Genomic DNA, 27,541 nt, shown 5'->3' with positions numbered 1-27,541 from the left:
ACTATTGCCGGTGGACACAAACTCATGTAAAACTATTTCCCGTGGACACATTGGTTAATCTCAAGTGCAAAGGGGCTACAGGGCTGACAAGAGCCTAGTACAGCCTAATACAGCCTGTTAGAGTCTAGTAAGGCATAGAACACCCTAGTTTAGCCTATTCCAGCCGGACCCAGCCCTGTATACCCTAGTACAGTCATCTAACTACCCATATACCCTATAGGCTATTCTCCCACTGGGCTGGACTTGGGTGTTGTGGAATGTGCTGGGCTGGGCTGTGCTAGGCTCTGGTGGAATGTAATGGGCTCTGGTGGGCTGTGCTGGGCTCTGTTAGGTTGTACGGGGCAGTACTGCACTATAGCCTAGAAATGTTCATGTCAAACTATTGCCAGTGGACACAAACTCATGTAAAACTATTGCCCGTGGACACAGTGGTTAATCTCAAGTGCAAAGGGGCTACAGCGCTTACATGAGCCTAGGACAGCCTAATAGAGCCTATTAGACTCTAGTATGGCATAGAACATTCTATTCTAGCCTATTCCAGCTGGACCCAGCCCTTTATAGCCTAGTACAGTCGTATAACTACCCCCATAACCTAGGCTATTCTCCCACTGGGCTGGTCTTTGGTGTGCTGGAATGTGCTGGGCTGTGCTGGGCTCTGGTGGGCTGTAATGGGCTCTGGTGGGCTGTGATGGGCTCTGTTAGGTTGTACGGGGCAATACTGCACTATAGCCTAGAAATGTTCATGTAAAACTATTGCCGGTGGACACAAACTCATGTAAAACTATTGCCCGTGGACACATTGGTTAATCTCAAGTGCAAAGGGGCTACAGGGCTGACAAGAGCCTAGTACAGCCTAATAGAGCCTGTTAGAGTCTAGTAAGGCATAGAACACCCTAGTTTAGCCTATTCCAGCCGGACCCAGCCCTGTATACCCTAGTACAGTCATCTAACTACCCACATACCCTATAGGCTATTCTCCCACTGGGCTGGACTTGGGTGTTGTGGAATGTTGCTGGGCTGTGCTGGGCTCTGGTGGAATGTAATGGGCTCTGGTGGGCTGTGCTGGGCTCTGTTAGGTTGTACGGGGCAGTACTGCACTATAGCCTAGAAATGTTCATGTAAAACTATTGCCGGTGGACACAAACTCATGTAAAACTATTGCCCGTGGACACAGTGGTTAATCTCAAGTGCAAAGGGGCTACAGGGCTGACAAGAGCCTAGTACAGCCTAATAGAGCCTATTAGAGTCTAGTAAGGCATAGAACACCCTAGTTTAGCCTATTCCAGCCGGACCCAGCCGTGTATAGCCTAGTACAGTCATCTAACTACCCACATACCCTATAGGCTATTCTCCCGCTGGGCTGGACTTGGGTGTGCTGGAATGTGCTGGGCTGTGCTGGGCTCTGGTGGGCTGTAATGGGCTCTGGTGGGCTGTGCTGGGCTCTGTTAGGCTGTACGAGGCAGTACTGCACTATAGCCTAGACATGTTCATGTAAAACTATTGGCCGTGGACACAAACTCATGTAAAACTATTGCCCGTGGACACATTGGTTAATCTCAAGTGCAAAGGGGCTACAGGGCTGACAAGAGCCTACTACAGCCTAATAGAGCCTGTTAGAGTCTAGTAAGGCATAGAACACCCTAGTTTAGCCTATTCCAGCTGGACCCAGCCCTGTATACCCTAGTACAGTCATCTAACTACCCACATACCCTATAGGCTATTCTCCCACTGGACTGGACTTGGGTGTTGTGGAATGTGCTGGGTTGTGCTGGGCTCTGGTGGGCTGTGCTGGGCTCTGTTAGGTTGTACGGGGCAGTACTGCACTATAGCCTAGAAATGTTCATGTAAAACTATTGCCGGTGGACACAAACTCATGTAAAACTATTGCCCGTGGACACAGTGGTTAATCTCAAGTACAAAGGGGCTACAGCGCTGACATGAGCCTAGGACAGCCTAATAGAGCCTATTAGACTCTAGTATGGCATAGAACATTCTGTTCTAGCCTATTCCAGCTGGACCCAGCCCTTTATAGCCTAGTACAGTCGTATAACTACCCCCATAACCTAGCCTATTCTCCCACTGGGCTGGTCTTGGGTGTGCTGGAATGTGCTGGGCTCTGGTGGACTATAATGGGCTCTGGTGGGCTGTGCTGGGCTCTGTTAGGCTGTACGAGGCAGTACTGCACTATGGCCTAGACATGTTCATGTAAAACTATTGGCCGTGGACACAAACTCATGTAAAACTATTGCCCGTGTACACAGTGGTTAATCGCAAATGCAAAGGGGCTACAGGGCTGACAAGAGCCTAGTACAGCCTAATAGAGCCTATTAGAGTCTAGTAAGGCATAGAACACCCTAGTTTAGCCTATTCCAGCCGGACCCAGCCGTGTATAGCCTAGTACAGTCATCTAACTACCCACATACCCTATAGGCTATTCTCCCGCTGGGCTGGACTTGGGTGTGCTGGAATGTGCTGGGCTGTGCTGGGCTCTGGTGGGCTGTAATGGGCTCTGGTGGGCTGTGATGGGCTCTTATAGGTTGTACGGGGCAATACTGCACTATAGCCTAGACATTTTCATGTAAAACTATTGCCGGTGGACACAAACTCATGTAAAACTATTGCCCGTGGACACATTGGTTAATCTCAAGTGCAAAGGGGCTACAGGGCTGACAAGAGCCTAGTACAGCCTAATAGAGCCTGTTAGAGTCTAGTAAGGCATAGAACACCCTAGTTTAGCCTATTCCAGCCGGACCCAGCCCTGTATAGCCTAGTACAGTCATCTAACTACCCCCGTACCCTATGCTATTCTCCCACTGGGCTGGACTTGGGTGTGCTGGAATATCCTGGGCTGTGCTGGGCTCTGGTGGGCTGTAATGGGCTCTGGTGGGCTGTGCTGGGCTCTGTTAGGTTGTACGGGGCAATACTGCACTATAGCCTAGAAATGTTCATGTAAAACTATTGCCGGTGGACACAAACTCATGTAAAACTATTGCCCGTGGACACATTGGTTAATCTCAAGTGCAAAGGGGCCACAGGGCTGACAAGAGCCTAGTACAGCCTAATAGAGCCTGTTAGAGTCTAGTAAGGCATAGAACACCCTAGTTTAGCCTATTCCAGCCGGACCCAGCCCTGTATACCCTAGTACAGTCATCTAACTACCCACATACCCTATAGGCTATTCTCCCACTGGGCTGGACTTGGGTGTGCTGGAATGTCCTGGGCTGTGCTGGGCTCTGGTGGGCTGTAATGGGCTCTGGTGGGCTGTGCTGGGCTCTGTTAGGTTGTACGGGGCAATACTGTGCTATAGCCTAGACACTTTCATGTAAAACTATTGCCGGTGGACATAAACTCATGTAAAACTATTGCCCGTGGACACATTGGTTAATCTCAAGTGCAAAGGGGCTACAGGGTTGACAAGAGCCTAGTACAGCCTAATAGAGCCTGTTAGAGTCTAGTAAGGCATAGAACACCCTAGTTTAGCCTATTCCAGCCGGACCCAGCCCTGTATAGCCTAGTACAGTCATCTATCTACCCACATACCCTATAGGCTATTCTCCCGCTGGGCTGAACTTGGGTGTGCTGAAATATGCTGGGCTGTGCTGGGCTCTGGTGGGCTGTAATGGGCTCTGGTGGGCTGTGCTGGGCTCTGTTAGGTTGTACGGGGCAGTACTGCACTATAGCTTAGACATTTTCATGTAAAACTATTGCCGGTGGACACAAACTCATGTAAAACTATTGCCCGTGGACACATTGGTCAATCTCAAGTGCAAAGGGGCTACAGGCTGACAAGAGCCTAGTACAGCCTAATGGAGCCTATTAGAGTCTAGTAAGGCATAGACACCCTAGTTTAGCCTATTCCAGCCGGACCCAGCCCTGTATAGCCTAGTAGAGTCATCTAACTACCCCCATACCCTATGCTATTCTCCCACTGGGCTGGACTTGGGTGTGCTGGAATGTCCTGGGCTCTGCTGGGCTCTGGTGGGCTGTAATGGGCTCTGGTGGGCTGTGCTGGGCTCTGTTAGGTTGTACGGGGCAGTACTGCACTATAGCTTAGACATTTTCATGTAAAACTATTGCCGGTGGACACAAACTCATGTAAAACTATTACCCGTGGACACATTGGTTAATCTCAAGTGCAAAGGGGCTACAGGGCTGACAAGAGCCTAGTACAGCCTAATAGAGCCTGTTAGAGTCTAGTAAGGCATAGAACACCCTAGTTTAGCCTATTCCAGCCGGACCCAGCCCTGTATACCCTAGTAGAGTCATCTAACTACCCACATACCTTATAGGCTATTCTCCCACTGGGCTGGACTTGGGTGTTGTGGAATGTGCTGGGCTGTGCTGGGCTCTGGTGGAATTTAATGGGCTCTGGTGGGCTGTGCTGGGCTCTGTTAGGTTGTACGGGGCAGTACTGCACTATAGCCTAGAAATGTTTTTGCAAAACTATTGCCGGTGGACACAAACTCATGTAAAACTATTGCCCGTGGACACAGTGGTTAATCTCAAGTGCAAAGGGGCTACAGCGTTGACATGAGCCTAGGACAGCCTAATAGAGCCTATTAGACTCTAGTATGGCATAGAACATTCTATTCTAGCCTATTCCAGCTGGACCCAGCCCTTTATAGCCTAGTACAGTCGTATAACTACCCCCATAACCTAGGCTATTCTCCCACTGGGCTGGTCTTGGGTGTGCTGGAATGTGCTGGGCTGTGCTGGGCTTTGATGGACTATAATGGGCTCTGGTGGGCTGTCCTGGGCTCTGTTAGGCTGTACGAGGCAGTACTGCACTATAGCCTAGACATGTTCATGTAAAAATATTGGCCGTGGACACAAACTCATGTAAAACTATTGCCCGTGTACACAGTGGTTTATCTCAAATGCAAAGGGGCTACAGGGCTGACAAGAGCCTAGTACAGCCTAATAGAGCCTATTAGAGTCTGTAAGGCATAGAACACCCTTGTTTAGCCTATTCCAGCCGGACCCAGCCCTGTATAGCCTAGTACAGTCATCTAACTACCCACATACCCTATAGGTTATTCTCCCACTGGGCTGGACTTGGGTGTGCTGGAATGTGCTGGGCTGTGCTGGGCTCTGGTGGGCTGTAATGGGCTCTGGTGGGCTGTGCTGGGCTCTGTTAGGCTGTACGGGGCAGTACTGCACTATAGCCTTGACATGTTCATGTAAAACTATTGCCGGTGGACATAAACTCATGTAAAACTATTGCCCGTGGACACATTGGTTAATCTCAAGTGCAAAGGGGCTACAGGGTTGACAAGAGCCTAGTACAGCCTAATAGAGCCTGTTAGAGTCTAGTAAGGCATAGAACACCCTAGTTTAGCCTATTCCAGCCGGACCCAGCCCTGTATAGCCTAGTACAGTCATCTATCTACCCACATACCCTATAGGCTATTCTCCCGCTGGGCTGAACTTGGGTGTGCTGAAATATGCTGGGCTGTGCTGGGCTCTGGTGGGCTGTAATGGGCTCTGGTGGGCTGTGCTGGGCTCTGTTAGGTTGTACGGGGCAGTACTGCACTATAGCTTAGACATTTTCATGTAAAACTATTGCCGGTGGACACAAACTCATGTAAAACTATTGCCCGTGGACACATTGGTCAATCTCAAGTGCAAAGGGGCTACAGGCTGACAAGAGCCTAGTACAGCCTAATGGAGCCTATTAGAGTCTAGTAAGGCATAGACACCCTAGTTTAGCCTATTCCAGCCGGACCCAGCCCTGTATAGCCTAGTAGAGTCATCTAACTACCCCCATACCCTATGCTATTCTCCCACTGGGCTGGACTTGGGTGTGCTGGAATGTCCTGGGCTCTGCTGGGCTCTGGTGGGCTGTAATGGGCTCTGGTGGGCTGTGCTGGGCTCTGTTAGGTTGTACGGGGCAGTACTGCACTATAGCTTAGACATTTTCATGTAAAACTATTGCCGGTGGACACAAACTCATGTAAAACTATTACCCGTGGACACATTGGTTAATCTCAAGTGCAAAGGGGCTACAGGGCTGACAAGAGCCTAGTACAGCCTAATAGAGCCTGTTAGAGTCTAGTAAGGCATAGAACACCCTAGTTTAGCCTATTCCAGCCGGACCCAGCCCTGTATACCCTAGTAGAGTCATCTAACTACCCACATACCTTATAGGCTATTCTCCCACTGGGCTGGACTTGGGTGTTGTGGAATGTGCTGGGCTGTGCTGGGCTCTGGTGGAATTTAATGGGCTCTGGTGGGCTGTGCTGGGCTCTGTTAGGTTGTACGGGGCAGTACTGCACTATAGCCTAGAAATGTTTTTGCAAAACTATTGCCGGTGGACACAAACTCATGTAAAACTATTGCCCGTGGACACAGTGGTTAATCTCAAGTGCAAAGGGGCTACAGCGTTGACATGAGCCTAGGACAGCCTAATAGAGCCTATTAGACTCTAGTATGGCATAGAACATTCTATTCTAGCCTATTCCAGCTGGACCCAGCCCTTTATAGCCTAGTACAGTCGTATAACTACCCCCATAACCTAGGCTATTCTCCCACTGGGCTGGTCTTGGGTGTGCTGGAATGTGCTGGGCTGTGCTGGGCTCTGATGGACTATAATGGGCTCTGGTGGGCTGTCCTGGGCTCTGTTAGGCTGTACGAGGCAGTACTGCACTATAGCCTAGACATGTTCATGTAAAAATATTGGCCGTGGACACAAACTCATGTAAAACTATTGCCCGTGTACACAGTGGTTTATCTCAAATGCAAAGGGGCTACAGGGCTGACAAGAGCCTAGTACAGCCTAATAGAGCCTATTAGAGTCTGTAAGGCATAGAACACCCTTGTTTAGCCTATTCCAGCCGGACCCAGCCCTGTATAGCCTAGTACAGTCATCTAACTACCCACATACCCTATAGGTTATTCTCCCACTGGGCTGGACTTGGGTGTGCTGGAATGTGCTGGGCTGTGCTGGGCTCTGGTGGGCTGTAATGGGCTCTGGTGGGCTGTGCTGGGCTCTGTTAGGCTGTACGGGGCAGTACTGCACTATAGCCTTGACATGTTCATGTAAAACTATTGGCCGTGGACACAAACTCATGTAAAACTATTGCCCGTGGACACAGTGGTTAATTCACACAGCCACCAGCTGGCGACAATTGAGTTAATTGATTGGAATGTTAGGTGATCAGCTTGCAAACACCTCTCTGAAGATGACAGCATTGGTCTGGCTATAAATATACCTGAACATAGCTGCCTGCAATATCCAAACTGTACTCAAAGATTACACACATTATGCATGAAAATTAATGTTGTTACAAAAATACACACATTATGCATGAAAATTAATGTTGTTAGGAAAATATTAATTATTATTATTCACTGATATTTTCTGAATATTAGATCATTGTTCATTATTGAACATAAAATAAAAATAATTATTGTCCTGCCTCAAACAATGTTTTGTAGCCATTTACAAAATATAGCAGAGACTGTATTAGGAATTGAATTATTCTATTAACAAATGGTTTATTCTTATTGGCACTTCTTAAACAAATAGCTTCTCTCATACAAAATGTCTTGAAGGCTGCAATACCAATAATGAAAGTAGCTATTTTACATGATAGTAATAGTAATAAAGGATAAAGAAATACAATGTGTTTCATTTTCTACCTCACTCATATCAAAGTATTCACATAATTATGTCTTCCTCTGCTAGCCCCCTGTATCTCTTTTTCATTAGTGGCAGAATGCCACATCATATTTGTGCACAACGTGACCTCTGACAAATTATATGATTTCACCTTCCCAGAGTAAAACTTCTTTGGAACTAAACCCAATATACTTATAATTATAAAATTACAAAATATAAACTCATATCTGATAATAATATCAAATAATCTGATCCTGATAGCATTATTGCGAACGCATGCGCAGTTGCCCACTACAGACGAAAACCAAAACTCTCGCCCCAAAACAGTCACCCCAGGAAATCCGATAAACGTAACCTCATTAAACTATGCCTAAAACCTAACCTTATTCCTAAACGTAACCTCAGTAAAACGAATAATATGGCTAACCCTAAACTTATTTCTAACCTTATCCTCAGTAAAAACAAATACAGTGTCAGGAATACAAGAACCGCTGGTCCGCTGCGGCAGCAACGCGGCTTGCGAGAGATTTTCTCTGTGGATAATTAAACGCCACAAACAACACGGTTGTTGTCGACACAAACACACTGGAGCGACTTAGAATCACTTTATAAGAAAACTAACACTTATGTTGATTTAAAGTTAGGCCTACATGTGTTTGAATGTTGACATGCGTTCATGGCAGATTATAATATGGGCATTTGACAGCCTCTCTGTTCCTGGTACAGTGGACTTGCCCTGACACTTTTAACAAGTTTAATGTAATCATCATGGTACAGTCTGGCTGTGGCTTTCTTTTTACATTAGGGTATGGGGGTAGTAAACTGACTGTACTAGGTTATACAGGGCTGGGTCTGGCTGGAATAGGCTAAACTAGGGTGTTCTAGGCCTTACTAGACTCTAATAGGCTCTATTAGGCTGTACTAGGCTCTTTTCAGCCCTGTAGCCCCTTTGCACTTGAGATTAACCACTGTGTCCACGGGCAATAGTTTTACATGAGTTTGTGTCCACGGCCAATAGTTTTACATGAACATTTCTACGCTATAGTGCAGCACTGCCCCGTACAGCCTAACAGAGCCCAGCACAGCCCACCAGGGCCCAATACAGCCCACCAGAGCACAGCATTCCCCAGCACACCCAAGTCCAGCCCAGTCTAGCCTTCCCAACTGGGAATAGAAAAGGAGAGGGGGTAGTTGGATGGCTGTACTAGGCTATACAAGGCTGGATCTGGCTGGAATAGGCTAGACAAGGGTGCACCAGGCTGCAATAGGCTCCACCAGGCTCCACCAGAATCCAGGGTCTATTACTGCGCTCTTACACTATTACACATATTACACTATTACACTATTATACTATTACACTTAATGCAATATCACAATATTACACTATTACACATATTTCACTGTTACACTTTTACACCTATCACACTTATTGTGCTATTATACTATTACACTTATTACACAATCACACTGTCACAACTATTACACTATTACACCTATTGCGCTATTAAACTATTACACCTCTTACAATATTACACTTATTACACTATTACACTTATGGTGAACCAGCCATGGACCCCCTAGAAGCCCCGGTGGTCCCCAAACCACACTTTCGGAGCCAGCCATGGACCCCCTTGGAAACCCCTCAGGGACCCCCAGAGGTCCCCGAACCACATTTTGGGAACCAGCCATGGCTGCTCTATGTTGTTGCGAACTAGTCATGGATCCCCTGGAAACCCTGGGGGTCCCAAACCACACTTTGGGAACCAGCCATGGACCCCCTTGGAAACCCCTCAGGGACCCCCAGAGGTCCCTGAACCACACTTTGGGAACCAACCATGGCAGTACAAGGCTGTTTGAAGCTCAACCAGGCTGTAGTAGGCGAGACCATGGCTCTCTGCTGCCCCCCATTGAGAAAATGTAGTCGTTACAGAGACTAGGCTTCGTGGACACTAAGAGTGTCCACGCTCCATAGCCAATATGGGAAATGGACCGTGCCGAGTCCACCGGCAGTATGTTGTCCACGGGCCATAGGATTTTCTATTGGGACTCCCTGAAATGGACACCACTTTTATTGCTATTATTATTACAATTATTATTATTATGACAACATGCATCCAACAACATATTTACTTAATATGGCAAATGGCAAATAATATGCTAGATTGATTCTAAATAACACTTGGTGACTAAAATGAACAGATCTAAAGATCTACACCTTGTCGCAATTCGATGCATTGTGAGCTTGTAGATCTGTTTGTTTGTTTTTTGCAAGCAATGCATTCTGGGCCATGAGCAGTGTTGCCATATCTGCTTATCATAAGCGACTTTGGGCTTGTTTTTCTGTAAAGTTGCTTGTAAATATTGGTAGTTGCGGGTTGCTTTTTTGGGGGGGCTTGTTTCTAAAGTGTAGTTATTTGGGCTTGCTTCCATTTAAAAAAATTGTTTAAACCAGTTCTCAAACATTTGCATGTCAAGGATGCCCAAATTAATGTCTTTTTTCGCAGACTCCCATCTGTTTCAAATAATATTCCAAATATTTCACCTTTTCTTTTTGAAAATGGCACATCTACAAGCTCACAACTTGTCGCAAATGTGACGCACGGTGAGCTTGTAGATCGGCTATTTTCAAAGAGCCAATGTGTGGTTTAAAGTGCAGGCTTGTTTTCATAGACCTGGCTCTTTATTTCTCTCACACAATCTGGCAACACTGGCTGAGCGCTCGAGACACTGGCTCGCGACGCAGCGGGAAGGGAATACTTTGTCTAAAGAAAGTTAGAGAAATTGTGTTGCTTTGGATTCATCAAAAGAATTATAAACCGGCTTCAGACTGAGAAGATAAAAGAAAGAAGAAGAAGCGGCGGACATTTTAGGTGAGTGTTGGCACACAGAAATACTATTTATGTAGGCTTTTTAGCCTAAATAAGTGCGTAGGCTGTTTGTCTGGATGTTTTTGAAGTCAATCACAAGTCATCATGACCCAACTCTATGGTCACGACACATTGTTTAGTTATTTAATTTGTCTTGATAAAGGTATTAAGACAATAATTACAAGAAATGATTGTGGGATATACAATATAATTTATAATATAGGCTACTGTCTGTACTGCTTGCCTATGTGCTGCTCAAAACTAAATTCAGAATCCGACGAGAGAGAGAGAGAGAGAGAGAGTGAGTAAGAGTGAGAGTGAGAGGACACACGCTTTCAGTGATGAAGCTACAGATTGTTTTAATAGCCTATCCCGTGAACTCTGAACAATAATGATTCGCTTATCTCTCTCTGTGTGTGTGTGTGTGTGTGTGTGTGTGTGTGTGTGTGTGTGTGTGTGTGTGTGTGTGTGTGTGTGTGTGTGCGTGCGTGCGTGCGTGCGTGCGTGCGTGCGTGCGTGCGTGCGTGCGTGCGTGCGTGCGCGCGCGCGCGTGCGTGTGTGGCCAAAACGAATGGTTTGCAGGCAGCCCTACTACCCCTCCCACAAAGAGAAGAAAACAGTTTGAAGGTAAAGTGATATTGTTTTGTTAAATATTAAAGTAATCATTGCTTGTTCAGTAACAGGGGTCTCACAGACTCTCCACCTCTTTAGTAAGCCGAAAATGCATTTCCAGGAATACCAAATTTAACCAATCAGAACTCATACAGGATACAGGATAAATAAGTTACAATTGGAAGTGATGACACAAAGAAGTGGGCATACAAAATTTTAAACTGAATTGTCTACTTATTAAAGAGATGGAGAGACCCCTGCTTTAACCCATTTAGACCAGGAACGCATCTGTATAATTGTTTTGATTTTTTTGGCTAGACCTTTGGCTTCAAAAATAGCAGATCTACAAGCTCATAGCGCGACACCGAGTGGCGCGCTATGAGCTTGTAGATCTGCTATTTTTGAAAATCTTTGAATAGATATGTTTTAAAGTGAACATTTGTACCTCAAATCTTTTTCCTTTTATGTTCAAAAAACTTTTAGGATTTAGAGAACATTTTTAGAATCGGCCCCAGGTTTTAATGGGTTAAAGCTGCACTATGTAACTTTCCTCTTCTACCCCGGATTTGAACCCGGTTTCCTGAGCAAGTGCTGTAACCTTTTACCATTGAGCTAATAGAGCCTGCCTGCTTGCTCAGGTGATACATTGAATCTTGACCATCAGATCAAAATTCATGTCAGATCCTGTGTCTAGGTGAGACATGACCTTTGACACTATCTAAATGTCTCAATAGAAGAGCAGGGAGACTAAATACAACCACCCCAATTATATAAGTTATATTGTATTATTTACATACTCTAACATACAGATTGTATAAGTTATATTGTATTAATATACTCTACGATACAGGTTGCATAAAATTACATTTTATTCCACTTTAACTTTCTAACAAAAAACATCTTGTTTTATCCAAAATATATTACTTGCACTACCTTTAGACTCTGACTCGTCTGAATACGGTGGAGATGCTGTTGTTCCCCAAGCTATCCACGACGAAATGTCAAGTACAGTCATACCCAGAAGAAGGCCAAAGAGTTGGAGCTGGACCTACAGCATCTTAAAACTAAGTAAGCAATGACTAATTTTAACGAAACAGTTGCATGAGTTTGCTCTTCTCTTTTTGTATATATCGATATGTTGGTTATTTGTTCTCATGTTCTTGTAGATCTTGACCACAAATGTTAAAAAACATTATATAGAAAGCATGTTAAATGGAGTGGACAGATGCTAGGCTCATTATTAAACTGGTATCCTACTAAGGCATACATCAATTCAGTTTTAATTTTTTATTTTTCGGTACCCTGTTCATGCTTTAAGATGCAACAAATTAGAGATTGCAAAACAGAAACTGGAGGAAGGGCCCCAATATAGCTCTGCAGCAAAGCCTGACATCCCTGCTGCAGATAAGCAAACCAGTGACAGCATAGGTGTGTTTAGACAGTGATACTGTTCTACGGAAAATGGTGACAATGTGTACAATATAAGTACTGTGATACTGCCAAAAGGAGCTTAAATATGATTCTCTACATTTTCAGTTGCAACTTCCTCCGTTTCCTCTTCCCCCGAGTCAGACGATTTGGCATCGACACCTGGGATGTTTGACGGCAACGGTGACAAGGTATTGAAGAAACATACTGTGTAGGACAGTGGTTCTTAAAAGTGGGGTTCCACAGTGTCCCCAGCTAAATAAGAAACAGTTATCATTTCAAAAATAGGCAACGTGTCATGATGCATCGTGAGCTTGTAGATCAGCTATGTTTTGCTATTTTTGAACTATTTTTGAACAGTTTTGCCTATGGCATGCACAAAATAGGGATGCCGGGTGGAAAAGGTTAATTTCACTACTATTTTACCAGCTAGAATGTAATCCAATGACAATGTACTGTATAAGAATTACTTCAACTCTCCCGACCTACAGTATAGTTGTAGAATTCTGTACTAAATGTAATCCAACAATTAACATCTTCTCTATTGGAGGTCCATGGCACCAACTCTTTTCTAAATGGGTCCACATTTGGGGGTCCTTGAAAATGTAATTTCTTTACAGTAAATTCTGTTTGAAGTGGGCCTGCTTTTGTCAAAAATGAGTCTGAAATGTCATGGTAAAATGTTTTTTAATTTCTAAAACATGTGTTGTTTTCTTCTGTTTCAGGTCCACATTGGCTCTGGTGTGTGGCTCGAAAAGGAGATCTGGAAGATGGTGGCAGCAAACACCAAGGACTCCCTGTTCATGAAGGAGCTTGCTGTTGCCATTTGGGGGACAACAACCCTGAAGACCATGCAGGAGCCTTACAAAGAATGCCCCACTAGCAAGGGGGAGGCCAAACCCCCCTGACCGCAGGACTCAGAAGAGGTATGTTTACTGAGGGGTGGGGGGGTTCATTATGACTTGATCTCATAATTCAATCTGCTCTGTGCATGACTGTAGTTCTCTTTTCCAGAAGGTGGAATTCCCGTTAGCGTTACCTGTTCAGTTTTTCATACCTTCATTTGGTTGTCTCAGCAGCATACTGTTTCAACCAGAAACACATATGGAGATGTTGGTTGTTTCCAATTTATATCTGCTGCCGAGCCAATCAAATGAAGCTATGAAAAACTGATCGGGAAACGGGAATGTCACCTTCTGGAAAAGAGATTATATTAAGCTTATTAATCAATCATAAAAGAAAATACTCTATTGTAATAAAATCGATTTTATGGCTGAAGAAAATGCCGATCTACAAGCTTGCAACTCGTTGGACGTGTTGTGAGCTTGTAGATCAAAAAAGTAATCAATAGAATAATTGGTAGTGGCAGCCCTACATGCATGTGTGGCAGGGGTAGCTTTTTTCCCCAAATTGTTGTTGTCCATTGTAGCCATCTGGCTTATTGCCTGCCCACTGTCCACCCACCTTTTTCATTCAAATGCATTTTCTAACTGAACTGAAACACGGGGTTAAAAAAACACTTCACCCCATTTTCAACTCATCTTCATATAATTGGTCCTCACTAATACACATTTTAAGATGGCACCATTTATGTCTACTCACTCTGTGTTTCGTTGATAGGTCGTGGACAGTTTAGAAACCTGCCTACCTTTGACATCATCGGTAGGCAGGTTTGGTCATTTAGAACAACTTTATTTGTTCATTATTAATGCAAGAACAATGGCTTCTACTTCTGCATGCAAACTTTCCAGGTAGAGACACACTGTAGTTTCTATTAGCTTGGAATCTCCATTGGTGATGTCACTGGTAGGCAGGTTTCTGAACTGTCCACATTCCACCAATGAGTGGCAGAACGAGTAGACAGAAATGGTGCCATTGTATAATGAACATTAGCGAGGATCAGTTAGTTATATGAAGATAAGGTTGAAAATGGGTTTAAGTTACTTTAAGTTTTTCTCAAAACATCACAATTCATATAACTCACCCCATGCAGTATATTGCTAATTATATTTGTTTTATTGTTGGGGGTTCTTGTTTGTTTTCTTTCAGACTGTTTCCATTGGTGGCTGCAGGGGCAGAACATTCTCACAAAGAGGAAGGCCATGGACCATGGCCAGGACATCAATAGAAAGGACAAGAAATTGTGTGTCTGTGTAGGGGGGGGGTTGATATGGGGGTAATGCTTTATAGCGCCACCAGCAGGCGGATTTTTGCAAGACACATTTTTGGCTGCAACTTTACAGATGTTTTCCAAACATCACACACATCGGTATACAGTATCTCCATAGTCATGTAATCAAGACGGATCTGTCCGATTTTTCATATTCTCTCACTCTTTTCCAGTCATTTGAACACTGTGTGTGTGTTAGTGTGTTCCTCAGGTTGAAGTTCATGTATTTATGTGTTTATTTATACATTTATTTGTTATTTAAATGTTGTTTTTGAGGGTTTTTTATAAGTGTTTAATAAATTATTGTTATGTATGAAATTGATACATGATTATTTATAACTTTGTGGATTTTGCTCACTTTTATATAGGCTACTGTAGGCTACTGTTTTTTAAATATACCACGTGCTGTGGGCACCTGGCTGAAATTCACCATGATCATGCATCCTCTCCAGCAAAGTTGGTCACTGCATATCAGAATACACCTGAATACACATAAATACCAGATAGCAGCTTAAACCAGCTTAAACCAGCTTAAACCAGCTACCAGCTAAACCATCATAAATACCAGCTACCAGCTTAAACCAGCTAAACCATCATAAATACCAGCTACCAGCTTAAACCAGCTAAACCATCAAAAATACCAGCTACCAGCTTAAACCAGCTAAACCATCAAAAATACCAGCTACCAGCTTAAACCAGCTAAACCATCATAAATACCAGCTACCAGCTTAAACCAGCTAAACCATCAAAAATACCAGCTACCAGCTTAAACCAGCTACCAGTTTAAACCAGCAAAACCTACCACCTTAAGCTGGTCAACCACCAAGACCAGCTTAAGGTGTGTTTTGGACACGTTTTAGCTGTGTCCAAAACACACCTTAAGGTGGTCAACCACCAAGACCAGCTAAAACCAGCTGGTCCAGCTTAGGCTGGTCTAAGCTGTTTTTTTCAGCAGTTCTTAGACTTTTTCCTAGATATCCTGTACCCTTTGTGTGAACAGCAGGAGAGTAACTCCAGTCTAATCCAGGAGGAACCGGAGTTAACACTGCTGAAAGAGGAACGAGATTTATTACAAATGCTGACGTCCTTGGTCAATGAGCGTCTATCTGCAGCTGCTGAAGAAATATTTGGGACTGTTGGAAGAATTCTAACAGAGTATGAGGATGAAGCTTTCCGCTTGAAGAAAGAAATTGACCACAAACGCTGTCTACTGGATATCGTTTTAAGACCAGAAATCAAATTACACACAGGTTGGTAAAACATTTTAAAACACACATTGATTCATACTCTTATCAAGCAGAGGATTTTCAGATACATAATTGCATTAACATTTGTGACTGAGTACAATGGTTTATGCCGCAAGTGAGCATTTTTCATTTTTCATTTTATATTCAAGTAGAGAATATAAGCTTTCATATGATGTATCATTCATTGAAATCGGAACATATTTGAAGAAGATGTGCTCATTTGAATCTGGTTATCTATAATAGTGCAAACTGAGATAATCCCTTCTAAAGAATTGTCACTTCGAGCACCTCTCAGCTCCAGGTAATGGGCGTGAACAATGGGTAATTTATTCAGCCTAGCCACTCCTCTAATCACTCCCCCATGCTGTCCACTCTATTTAGTGCCAGGGACCCCATAGACCATATTCACACGGCGGCCATGTTTCTATGAAGTCAATGAAAGTAGCCACCCCGGGTGGCGGCACTTTCAATGTTAAATTCCAATATGGCCGCCGTGTGAATATGGTCTATAGAGGATCTGTGTTGTAAAAAATAGGCATATTAAGTAATCATCATCATAATAGATTTAATAAAATATTTATTTGAAAATAGCAGATCTACAAGCTCACAATGTATCTTTTAGTCTGTCTGTCTGTATATATTTTGTCCTACAATGAGTGGTTAGTTAGCGCCATCTGCTGGTAGTTGGAATGTCTATAAATGTGACCGGATGTGACTACCAGAGCAGTCCTACTAGCACTCTGCTAATGGTAAGTCACGGCCTGCAAAAGTATTATAAATTGCAGTGAAGCTAACGTGAGATTTATTGTAAGATAGACTGTCATGTAGCAGAAGTTAAAGGGATACTTCACTTTCGGGCCGGGGACACATTTAAAAAAAATATTAAAAATAAATGAAAAAAGTTATGGAAAATTCATGGCCCCCTCACGCATTAGAGTGTCCTACTAATGTGTGAGGGGGCCATGAATTTTCCATAACTTTTTTCATTTATTTTTAATATTTTTTTTAAATGTGTCCCCGGCCCGAAAGTGAAGTATCCCTTTAACATGTTATTTCTGTGTATTTTCGTTTTGTTGCTGCAACTCACGTTCGTTGTAGCTACCATGTGTTTGATACTGAAGTCAATGTTATTTTTCCCTGTAGACATCAGAACCAGTGGACGAGCTAATTTCATGGTCTGTGTCTTGAACGTACCCATTGCAGGTAATTGTTGTTGCACTAAATGTTTTGTATGTATTAAGTCAGACGTTTACTTACAAGTTCATAAAATGTTTGTATCAGCCGCCATTACAAGGTAGCAAAGTGGCCTTCTGTATTTTCTATGTACCGCCAGAGGGCGCCGTAAGGCAATTTTTATTTTTATTTTGGTTGCCGTTTTTTTTTTGTATTTATTATTTTGATGAGGCAGTATTGTGTTGTTCTAAAAACATGTTTTGTATTTGTACTTGGTATGAGAGAGTGGTGGATTGTTTTTGTTAAGACTTGCAGGTACTTGAAACTGTTCAATTTATGACCATTGTTGGTCTGTCCCCCCTCCCCCTCTTTCTCTCTCTGATTGGGTCATCAGATTGATAGTATTGGAGTGAGGTCATCAACCTCTGAGAGTATTTAACAGGGTTCGGTTTTATTTGGTGTCACTTTAATCTGCAAGTTGTTAGGAGCTGAACTTCTCTCTTCTCTTGTGCGCAGAGAGCTACCTTTGAGAAATGGCTTTATTACAAACACTGAAGTCCTTGGTCAATGAGCGATTATCTGCAGCTGCTGAAGAGATATTTGAGACTGTTGGAAGAATTCTAACAGGGTATGAGGATGAAGCTTTTCGCTTGAAGCAAGAAATTGACCACAAACGCAGACTACTGGATATGATTTTAAAACCCAAAATCAAATTACACACAGGTTGGTAAAATTATGTGGACCAAGTGTTGTTGTATTATCCATGATGGAGTTCTTTCTGTAGATTGTTTTAGTTAATTCATGTTAGTTCCTCTCTTACGTAAAAGGCTCAGCAACCTTTGATAACTATTTTTCCTTCACCACTCAGTCTCTCAGTAGCCTCTCAAAACATACAGATCTATTCCAAGGACAGCAATGTGTGTAATGTTTAATGCATTTCAGAGCAGTTGCTCTGGGAGTGGTAGAGGATATCTGTGTTAGGTTAAAGTACAACTTAAAGAACAAACATTCAAGGCTGACTTTGTTAGACTGTGATGTAAACAACACAACTTTAGCTACTTAACTTAATAATGGGTGTGTTAGAGTTAGGTGTGACAATGGCCATAAGTTATCCAGTCTACTGACCATTCAGGTTAGGGCAAGCAAGTTGAGTGTTTCACGTCCACAACAAAGAGTAGGCATATAATCAAATTGAAATGGTTGCCATAGTCAATAATAATAACTTCAATAACAAGAATATGCTTATGGTTTAGACATTGAACATTTGTATTGATATATTGCATTTGACTAATCTTGGTATGACAGGAAACATGGCAATTAATGGTTTTGTCTCATTTTATCTTTTCCCTAGACTCTTCCCTAGACATCCGGTTCTCTTGGTGTGAACAGCAGGAGAGTAACCCCAGTCTAATCCAGGAGGAACCGGAGTTAACACAGCTTAAAGAGGAACAACATGAACTACTTGGGAGACCAGAGGAGGGGTTAACATTACTCACAGTAAAAAGTGAGGTTGATGATAAAAATAGAGAGATAGAGCATGTAGCTAGCACCTCGACTGGACACATGAAAACACAAGCTGATTCAGATGACTGTGGAACATCACAACCAACTAGTGATGGCCAGCTCCTCTTTTCACACTGTGAAGAGAGGAGCACTGGATCTGAATCTGACACTGAAGACAGTGATGAGTGGGAGGAAGCCAGGAAAGATCAGTCAGGTTTAACCACACTGAAATCACACAAGAATCTGAGCATGGAAGAACAAAGATGGAATTTGAAAAGAAAGCTGGCACGGAACCTAAAATCATCCAAAAATGAGAAAATCTTTACCTGTACAGTTTGTGAAAAAGGTTTTAGTGGCATTCGTAATCTAAACAGACACACACGGATTCATACAGGGGAAAAGCCCTTTACTTGTACAGTTTGTGGCAAAGGCTATAGTCGAAAGGATTATCTAAAAAATCACATGACTACTCACACAGGGGAAAAGCCCTTAACTTGCACAGTTTGTGACAAAGGCTATACTGCTATGTTTGAACTAAAAACACACATGATGATTCATACAGGGGAAAGGCCCTTTACTTGTAAGGATTGTGGTAAAGGGTTCCGTCGTGTTTTGGATTTAACTCTACACATGAGGATCCATACAGGGGAAAAGCCATTTACTTGTACAGTTTGTGGCGAGGCCTGTAGTCGAATGGATAATCTAAAAACACACATGCGCACCCATACAGGGGAAAAACCCTTTACTTGTATAGTTTGTGGCAAAGCATGTAGTCGACTGGATAATCTAAAAATTCACATGAGGACCCATACACGGTAAAAAGTTATTTACTTGTACAATTTGTGGTAGAGGCTGTGGTCAAGTAGATGCTTTAAAAGAACACATGAGGAGTCATACAGGGGGATCTTTAGTTGCAGTTTGTGGCAATTGCTTTGGACATAATGTGAAGACATTAAATTGCTTACTTAAACGTCGTTGTTCTTCTTCCAGAGTTAGTGGATGTGAATATCACTATCAAATGGATAATATTTTTCATTGCTATTCATGTTTTATTATTACCAGCTGCTCTTAATTTACTGACACTTTACTGTAAAACGCCTATCTTGTGTCCAGGCTACAAAGGGCAACTAGAAGCCTGTTGTGAGGGTCAATGCAGAGATATTGACAAAATGTGAACTTTCCCATTCTTTGCAAATGTTGCATTCATTCAATGTATATTTGTAATTGCTCTGTATAATTCTGCTTTGAAATGAATAAAAGTCTCAAATTGAAATGGGTCAGCTTGCAGCTCTGCTATTTTCTCTACTTTTATGTGACACTTGTATGAGGAAGCAGGACATTATTTTACAACAAAACATAAAAACATTGTAAAATGTACTGTTCAAACATATAAGGTTTTTATGAAATGCATGCTGGATAGAATCCAGCTGACTCAACCTACACAACTTAAGACAGGCATTAAGACTGGCTGCCCATGGAATGCAGTTAACTTTATAATTGCCATCAACCAGTGGTTATACTGTACCCCCCATACTGTATTTTATACTCTGGCCCAACTGTCAGGAAGGGTCTAATTTGTTTAAAAATTTGAAGGTTGAATTTAATCGTATTTGTGACTTTCTTCACATGTTTTTTAAAAGTTAGGGTTGAGTCTAATATGACTCCGAGGTACTTGAACTCTGGGACAAGTTCAAGTTCCTCCCCACCCAGACACACATTTGAGGACTCCAACACAACTCAGAATCAGTTTTATTGTCACATCACAGGTTTACAAGGTAAAAAAGTGGGTGAAATTCTTTTTTGTACATCGTTCCCATCGCAACGTTAGTTTCCATAGAAAGAAGAGGGGGGGGGGAGACGAAGAGGGTGGGGGGCAGGTGGGAAGGAGATCAAAAACAAGAGAGCAACAGAAGGCCAGACAAGTTATCTACATATTTACAAATTACCTGAGATAATAAATAAAACTAAAAAAAACTAAACTAAGGTGCCTGAGCATAGCAGCAATGTATTGTACTGTGCATGTTATACTTATACTGTGCATGATAGACAAAGGACGTTAAGGTGCTTAAGGAGCACAATAAAAAGACCCAAAAAAAACTGGCCTTTTGGAGATGCAGACTGTCTTTTTGGCATTCAAGAGCAGACATGAATCTATAAGCCAGTCTTGAATACTTGTCAGAGCTGAGGTTAAGTATAGTTGCTATACCATTATAGTATTAGTAGTACTATAGCATAATATCCTATAGTATGGATTAATTATTATATTGCACATTGCTATAGTGTTGTTTGAGGAATATGTGCTTTGTCATTTGGTTGTTGACACTGCCAGTGTGAATCAAAACATGCAATGTTTGTGCCATACTACAGGGGTCAGGCACTCATCTTTACTGGTGGAAGTGTTACCCATGTGACCTTCAATGTTGATGTGGTCATCTTCATTCTACAGGTTAAAAATAGAAAGAATGAGTTAATTAATTCAGTGCCATTAACGTGTTTGAATTGTTTTTGTATTGTAGTGATTTTATAAAACATTGCGCGCTGTTCTCTGTCACCCGAGTGATCACTTTCACTTTCTACTCACAAGGATCAGGAAACAACGTAATCCAACGATTTCCACCTCCGTCCACTTCCTGTTTTACATGGAAACGGCTGTATCTTGAGTTGATTTTTTTGTCTCAGCCAGGCCAAAAGGCATGGAGTGCCGCACCGGCAAACAATTTTCGTTCAAAATGTCCTCTCAGTACAGGGTTGTGTAGCATGGGATGGCCTTCCTCTACGTATAAGGGATTGTGCTACATTTACATCTTTTAAATTCAATGTGAAAAGATGGTTGCTTGAAAACCAACGCTGCAACCATTTGTGATCATGTTTTAGGTTTATTTTTATGCTATATAAAGTTATGTAAATGTATTCCACTGTTTGTCTGTCTGTTTTTCTGATTTTATGTTTTGTGTGAGGACTGCGGATGAAAATTATCATCTTTGCTAAATCTGGTGTATTTACGTCCATGTGACGTCCATTAATATGCTCTGTCCTGTCCAAATAAACAAATAAAGTAAAGTAATACATAGCTATACCATTGAGGCTACTCAAAGTAACCATTAATACTTATATCCCTCTATCTTTACATGCAGTTCAAGTTTAGTTACTAGATTGTAAAATGAAGCAGTGCTTGTTCCTACTGTTCACAGTCGTAATGGGTCAAGTACAATGTTCCTGAATTAAAGAAAATGACAAATAATGTAACAACTTTTCTGTATCTGTGGTTTAGAAACTTTTATTTGAAAGAACAAAAAACATGTATTTACAAAACACATCTATGAAGAAATACAGCATTTATGTAAAACCAAAATATGCAACATGATCAGTCAGACAGTCCAAACAGCACAGCAGTTGTTCATATTGTTCTTGTTGTGTTCTGTAATGCAGGTAATATTAAGGCACAAATCAATTTAAACAGGAATTTGAAAGTCCATGATGAATGTATGCATTCAAATTCCATGGCTCTGAAAAAAAAGAAGAAGATATTCCTCTGATTTAGTAACTTGTTGTCCTGGATTATAATAAATGCTCATACATTTGGCTATGATTAAACTCCTCTCCCCAGTATCTTAGCAGCCATCTAAACTAAATGCTGTCAAAATACATTGGAAATATAGGAAACAGGGCAAACAATGAACCTATATTCTGTTGATATAATATTTTAAATTACATTTTAACATTGTGGTCAAGAAATGGTTAACATTGTGGTCAAGAAATGGTTGTCATATCTAGGTCAGTCTTTAGCATCTGTAGTTGGCATTCATGATGGATACATGATATCTTAAGATGTGCATTTTTACCAAAGCTTTTCCCACAATCTGAAAATGCATGTAGTTTTCCATATGAGATGACAAAGGACTTTGAAACAACTTGTACAAGGAAACAACTATTCCCCTGTATGCGACCACATGTGTTTCTTTAGATTCCCCTTTTCATTAAAACCTTTGCCACAAACTGTACAAGTAAATGGCTTTTCCCCCGTATGAATTTTCATGTGTGTTTTTAGATGACATGTTTGAACAAAGCCCTTGCCACAAACTGTACAAGTAAAGGGCTTTTCCCCTGTATGAATCCTCATGTGTATTTTTAGATGGCCATTGTGACTACAGCCTTTCCCACATATTGTACAAGTAAAGGGTTTTTCTCCTGTGTGAGTCATCATGTGTACTTGTAGAACATCCTTTCGACCAAAGTCCTTGCAACAAACTTTACAGGTAAAGGGTTTTTCTCCTGTATGAATCAGTGTGTGTTTTTTCAGACTTCCCTTAAACTTAAACATTTTGCCGCATTCTGTACAACCAAAGCTATTCTTCCATGTGTGCCTCCCCATGGAGTGAGTTTGTTTTGACAATGTCAGGTCCTGGGAAAGCTTGTTGTTCAAAGACAATCTTTGTCCTTCCATATTTTGCGTCTTGTGTGATTTCAGTGTGTTTAAAGCTGACTGATCTCCCATGGTCTCCTCCCACTCATCACTGTCTTCAGTATCATCAGTGTCATATTCAGAACAGTGTGGAGAGAGGAGTTGGTCATCACTAGTTGGTTGTGATATTTCACAGTCCGCTACACCAGTTTCCATGTGTTCAGTTGAGGTGCTGACAACAGGCTTTGTGTCTCTGTTTTCATCATCATCTTCACTTTTCACTGCTATTAATGTCAACCTCTCCTCTGGTCTTAGAAGTAGCTCCTCTTGCTCCTCTTTAATCTGTAGAGCCTCTGGTTCCTCCTGGACCAGACTGGAGTTCCTCTCCTGCTGTTCGGGTAAATCCTCCTCTTTACACATAGGGAGGTGCAGGATATCTAGGCAAAATATAAAACGAGACAAAGCCATTAAATTACATTATATTTGGTGTATTTCTTACAAGCTCACATGGCTAGGTGTTGTGAGCTTGTCGATTTGCTATTTTCAATGAGATGCTGTACAATCAGGCATTGATTGATTGAATATACTTTATTGTCGGAGGTAGCACATTTGTCTTGCATCAGCAGCAGCACTATGCAACACCAAATACAAGATGAAACATGACACCATTTGACATAACATTATCACACAATCACAACATGTACGAAGGGGGCTTCAATCTAGGCTAAAGTTTGCCATAAGATCCAAATTAATTGTAGGGTCGATAGGTGTGTTTTCGTCAACAGAACTTCACCCTCAAGCATTGTCAGCAATTACAAGTAGCCAACATCCGTCATAGATGTAGTTGTATGGTTTAAATAGTACTTTGTTGCACTTTACTATGTTAACGTGGTCCAAATTAGCAGCAGCACTGAAATGCATGACGTGTATGCCTACTATTTGTAGGTTACTATACTATTTTCAGAAAGTCTTGACCTTTAACACAAGGGAAGATGAAACATGAATTAACTAGAGCTAATCTCCACAAATAACTCAATCATGGATATGACAACCACAATGGGATCTCACTACTAGTACATTCAAATGCACCCCATTATATACTTGACTATGACATTAATTGTCTTGGTTACATTATTAATGATTAATGAAATGTGTCATTTTTACTAACCTGTCACATTTAAAACCACCAGTAGACAGCGTTTGTGGTCAATTTCTTGCTTCAAGCGGAAAGCTTCGTCCTCATACTCGGTTAGGATTCTTCCAACAGTCCCAAATATCTCTTCAGCAGCTGCAGATAGTCGCCCATTGACCAAGGACTTCAGTGTATGTAGTAAAGCCATTTCTCAAAGTTAACTCTCTGTGTTCTTGTGACAAAAAAGACCAACAGCTCTTAACAACTTGCAGATTGAAGTGTCACCAAACAGAACAGAACCCTGCTAAGTACCCACAGAGGGTGTGTCTGATGGCCCAATCAGGGAGAGAGAGGGGTGGGGGTTGGGGCAGATCAACTATAGACAGAAACTGGACAGTAGTTGGTTGACTGCCCCCCCCCCCACTTAACCCGTCAAGTCTGATGAAAAAAATCATAAAAACATCCTACTACCTCTCATAATTATAATAATAATAATAATACGTGAGTGCCGTTACCCAGTTAAACTGATCTGCTACAAGAAATTACAAATTCAGAATAAAGATGTTGCTAAATTTGAAGAAAAGTCTACCAGAACTTCCACTGTGCGTGTGGCGTTAGAACACACTGTGTGTTTTCAACAATTTCCCTGCTTATTGTGACTGAAGACTGTGAATAAAGTTCATCAGCTTGATTTTAGATGTAACCTATCCATTATGTAACAGCATAATCAACTCATGTATGACATTATACACACCATATCTGGGAAATCAATGATATGTTGCAGTTGTAGCACTCCTTTAGCAGCCCTTCTTTATACATTTCGCCGCTTTTCGACGTTTTTTTTCTTCACGCCGTTTGGTTGAAGGAATGGATGAAAATAATGTCATCCATTCCTTTACACGTTAACTTGTGACAATTAACTTGAAGTTTGTGTGGTCTCTCTGCAATAAGATTGGAAAGAAAATGCAAAATCATCCAAATAGTTATTTGTGCGCCCTTCCATTGTGGCTATAGTTCAGTTAGCACTGAAAGGGTGTATGAGCAGTAATTAAGCCCATTGGTACCATTTGCATTGCTATTGATCTGTGTGTGTGTGAAGCAGTGTGGGTGTGATCTGCATTACCATTGATGGAATGTGGGCTCACATGAGACAATGTTTTGGGAGTCTTGTACATTAAAGCCTACATTTGAAAACAATTGATATGAGGATTTCCAATCACCAGTTAACAGTGTTCCATTTCCAATATTTGTTTCATACATACACAGCTTGAACTGCAATGTATTCATCCTCTCATACCGTGTGTGTATTTACACAGTTTTGAAGTTCCCTGGAAATCTTTCAGGTCTAGAATATCTCTAGAGTGACGTTAAGGCTTTGTTGTCACTTCCATCCCACAATTAGTCAGATGTTCTTACATTGCATTACAAACTCCATAAGAAACTAATAAGACAATTTGATCACTATGTAATCTACACTACAGTGATACAATTGTCAATTTCAACGGATTGCTCAGCTGCTAGTGTCTAGCTTATTTGTGAAGGTTGATTATTTGGGTCATATCATGTTAGGTTTCTCACTGCATTTTTATGACGTGACAATTGTTCTTACTCACCGGTCTCAAAAAAAAAATGAAGAAAAAAAAACCGATTTGCCTTGTAAGAATGCCTTTATTTACTGACTGAATTACAACGCAATGGTAAACCTATAGTACAAGCAATTGAGACACCATTGTTCAACGTTACTGTTACAGGCACAATAATGCAAATCAATGACACAGGCACAACAATGCAAATCAATGACATGTGAATAACAAAGCTAAGCTATATGTGCTAACTGTCTGACTGAATGCCATGTGAATAACAAAGCTAAGTGATATGCGCTAACTGTCTTACTGAATGACATGTGAATTACAAAGCTATAAGCAATAGGCCAACCAATGACACAGAGTTACATGCACCAAACAATATTCAGGCTCACTAGTCTGTCTCTCTGTATGTCCGTCCAGCTATGAAGGCCCTAGGCCTCACCAAATGTTACCATCACAGGTGGTTGTAAAGGAGATGACACCACTGAGGAGACACACTCAGTCATTATAGCCAACTTGAGAGAGGCTAGCAGGAGACGTTTCAATGCAGGTGTGTTTGTTTGTACTGTCTACTTATTGTTTTAGGTGTTGCACAGTGGAAGGCAAAGTACTAAGTTCATTGTGTAGTGTAAGCACCTGTGTTTTTACTTTGCACATGACAATACATTTCTTGTATCTTGTGGGTTGCCTCAGTCACCATGTTCAGTGCACAGTACACTTCAGAAGACTGCTAGTTTTTGTTCAGGAGGGCTTCTCCCCTTTTCCACAGACTTGGGGGTCAATGGCAATGTATGGCACAATTGGACAGTGATGTCTTGGATTTAATATAGTTGTTCAGAATAACTTGTATAGACCTCTTTGCTTTAACCTTTCTTTAGCCCTGCAAGACGCACAGTTGCAAATGTGTAACATTTGTATTTTATTAAAAAAAGGGTATAAATCATTTGTTTCCCCGCTTTTTTTTTCCACCTAAACATCACCATTGGATCCTATTGTTTAGTCTTGCAATGCCATTGGCCAGGAAATTTGCATATAAGTACCCCCCACAGAGGCAGGAAATTTCAAATCCTTGAAGGAAGAACAACTCTCTTTTTCACTGGACGGGATTCCTCACAAAAATGCCTGTAATATTTTTGGGTATTTAACAGGGTTCGGTTTTATTTGGTGTCACTTTAATCTGCAAGTTGTTAGGAGCTGAACTTCTCTCTTCTCTTGTGCGCAGAGAGCTACCTTTGAGAAATGGCTTTATTACAAACACTGAAGTCCTTGGTCAATGAGCGATTATCTGCAGCTGCTGAAGAGATATTTGGGACTGTTGGAAGAATTCTAACAGGGTATGAGGATGAAGCTTTTCGCTTGAAGCAAGAAATTGACCACAAACGCAGACTACTGGATATGATTTTAAAACCCAAAATCAAATTACACACAGGTTGGTAAAATTATGTGGACCAAGTGTTGTTGTATTATCCATGATGGAGTTCTTTCTGTAGATTGTTTTAGTTAATTCATGTTAGTTCCTCTCTTACGTAAAAGGCTCAGCAACCTTTGATAACTATTTTTCCTTCACCACTCAGTCTCTCAGTAGCCTCTCAAAACATACAGATCTATTCCAAGGACAGCAATGTGTGTAATGTTTAATGCATTTCAGAGCAGTTGCTCTGGGAGTGGTAGAGGATATCTGTGTTAGGTTAAAGTACAACTTAAAGAACAAACATTCAAGGCTGACTTTGTTAGACTGTGATGTAAACAACACAACTTTAGCTACTTAACTTAATAATGGGTGTGTTAGAGTTAGGTGTG

At 41.8% G+C, this 27,541-nt stretch overlaps 1 protein-coding gene across 1 annotated transcript; it reads left to right on the top strand.

The window, feature by feature from the left end:
- The first annotated feature begins 10,349 nt into the window (after positions 1 to 10,349).
- On the top strand, positions 10,350 to 14,696 carry LOC308094767 (uncharacterized protein). The gene is made up of 6 exons (XM_080441592.1): positions 10,350 to 10,491; positions 11,075 to 11,115; positions 12,040 to 12,168; positions 12,637 to 12,719; positions 13,254 to 13,454; positions 14,578 to 14,696. Exons 3-5 carry the CDS (start codon positions 12,099 to 12,101, stop codon positions 13,434 to 13,436), a joined length of 336 nt encoding a protein of 111 aa, XP_080297718.1. The 5' UTR covers positions 10,350 to 10,491; positions 11,075 to 11,115; positions 12,040 to 12,098; the 3' UTR covers positions 13,437 to 13,454; positions 14,578 to 14,696.
- The last annotated feature ends 12,845 nt before the right edge of the window (positions 14,697 to 27,541 follow it).

Source organism: Gymnoscopelus braueri (assembly GCF_963280865.1).
Source record: "Gymnoscopelus braueri genome assembly, chromosome: 11".
Classification (NCBI taxonomy): Eukaryota; Metazoa; Chordata; class Actinopteri; order Myctophiformes; family Myctophidae; genus Gymnoscopelus; species Gymnoscopelus braueri.
Note: the sequence above shows the minus strand (reverse complement) of the source record. Positions and strands in the feature narration are given on the sequence as shown.

Bases quoted from the DNA above. Each gene is read 5' to 3' on its own strand.
- LOC308094767 (XM_080441592.1), top strand. From the start codon at position 12,099: ATGTCAAGTACAGTCATACCCAGAAGAAGGCCAAAGAGTTGGAGCTGG. The intron at 12,169-12,636 runs GTAAGCAATGAC...CTACATTTTCAG, and splicing joins CTACAGCATCTTAAAACTAA to TTGCAACTTCCTCCGTTTCC. The intron at 12,720-13,253 runs GTATTGAAGAAA...CTTCTGTTTCAG, and splicing joins TTGACGGCAACGGTGACAAG to GTCCACATTGGCTCTGGTGT.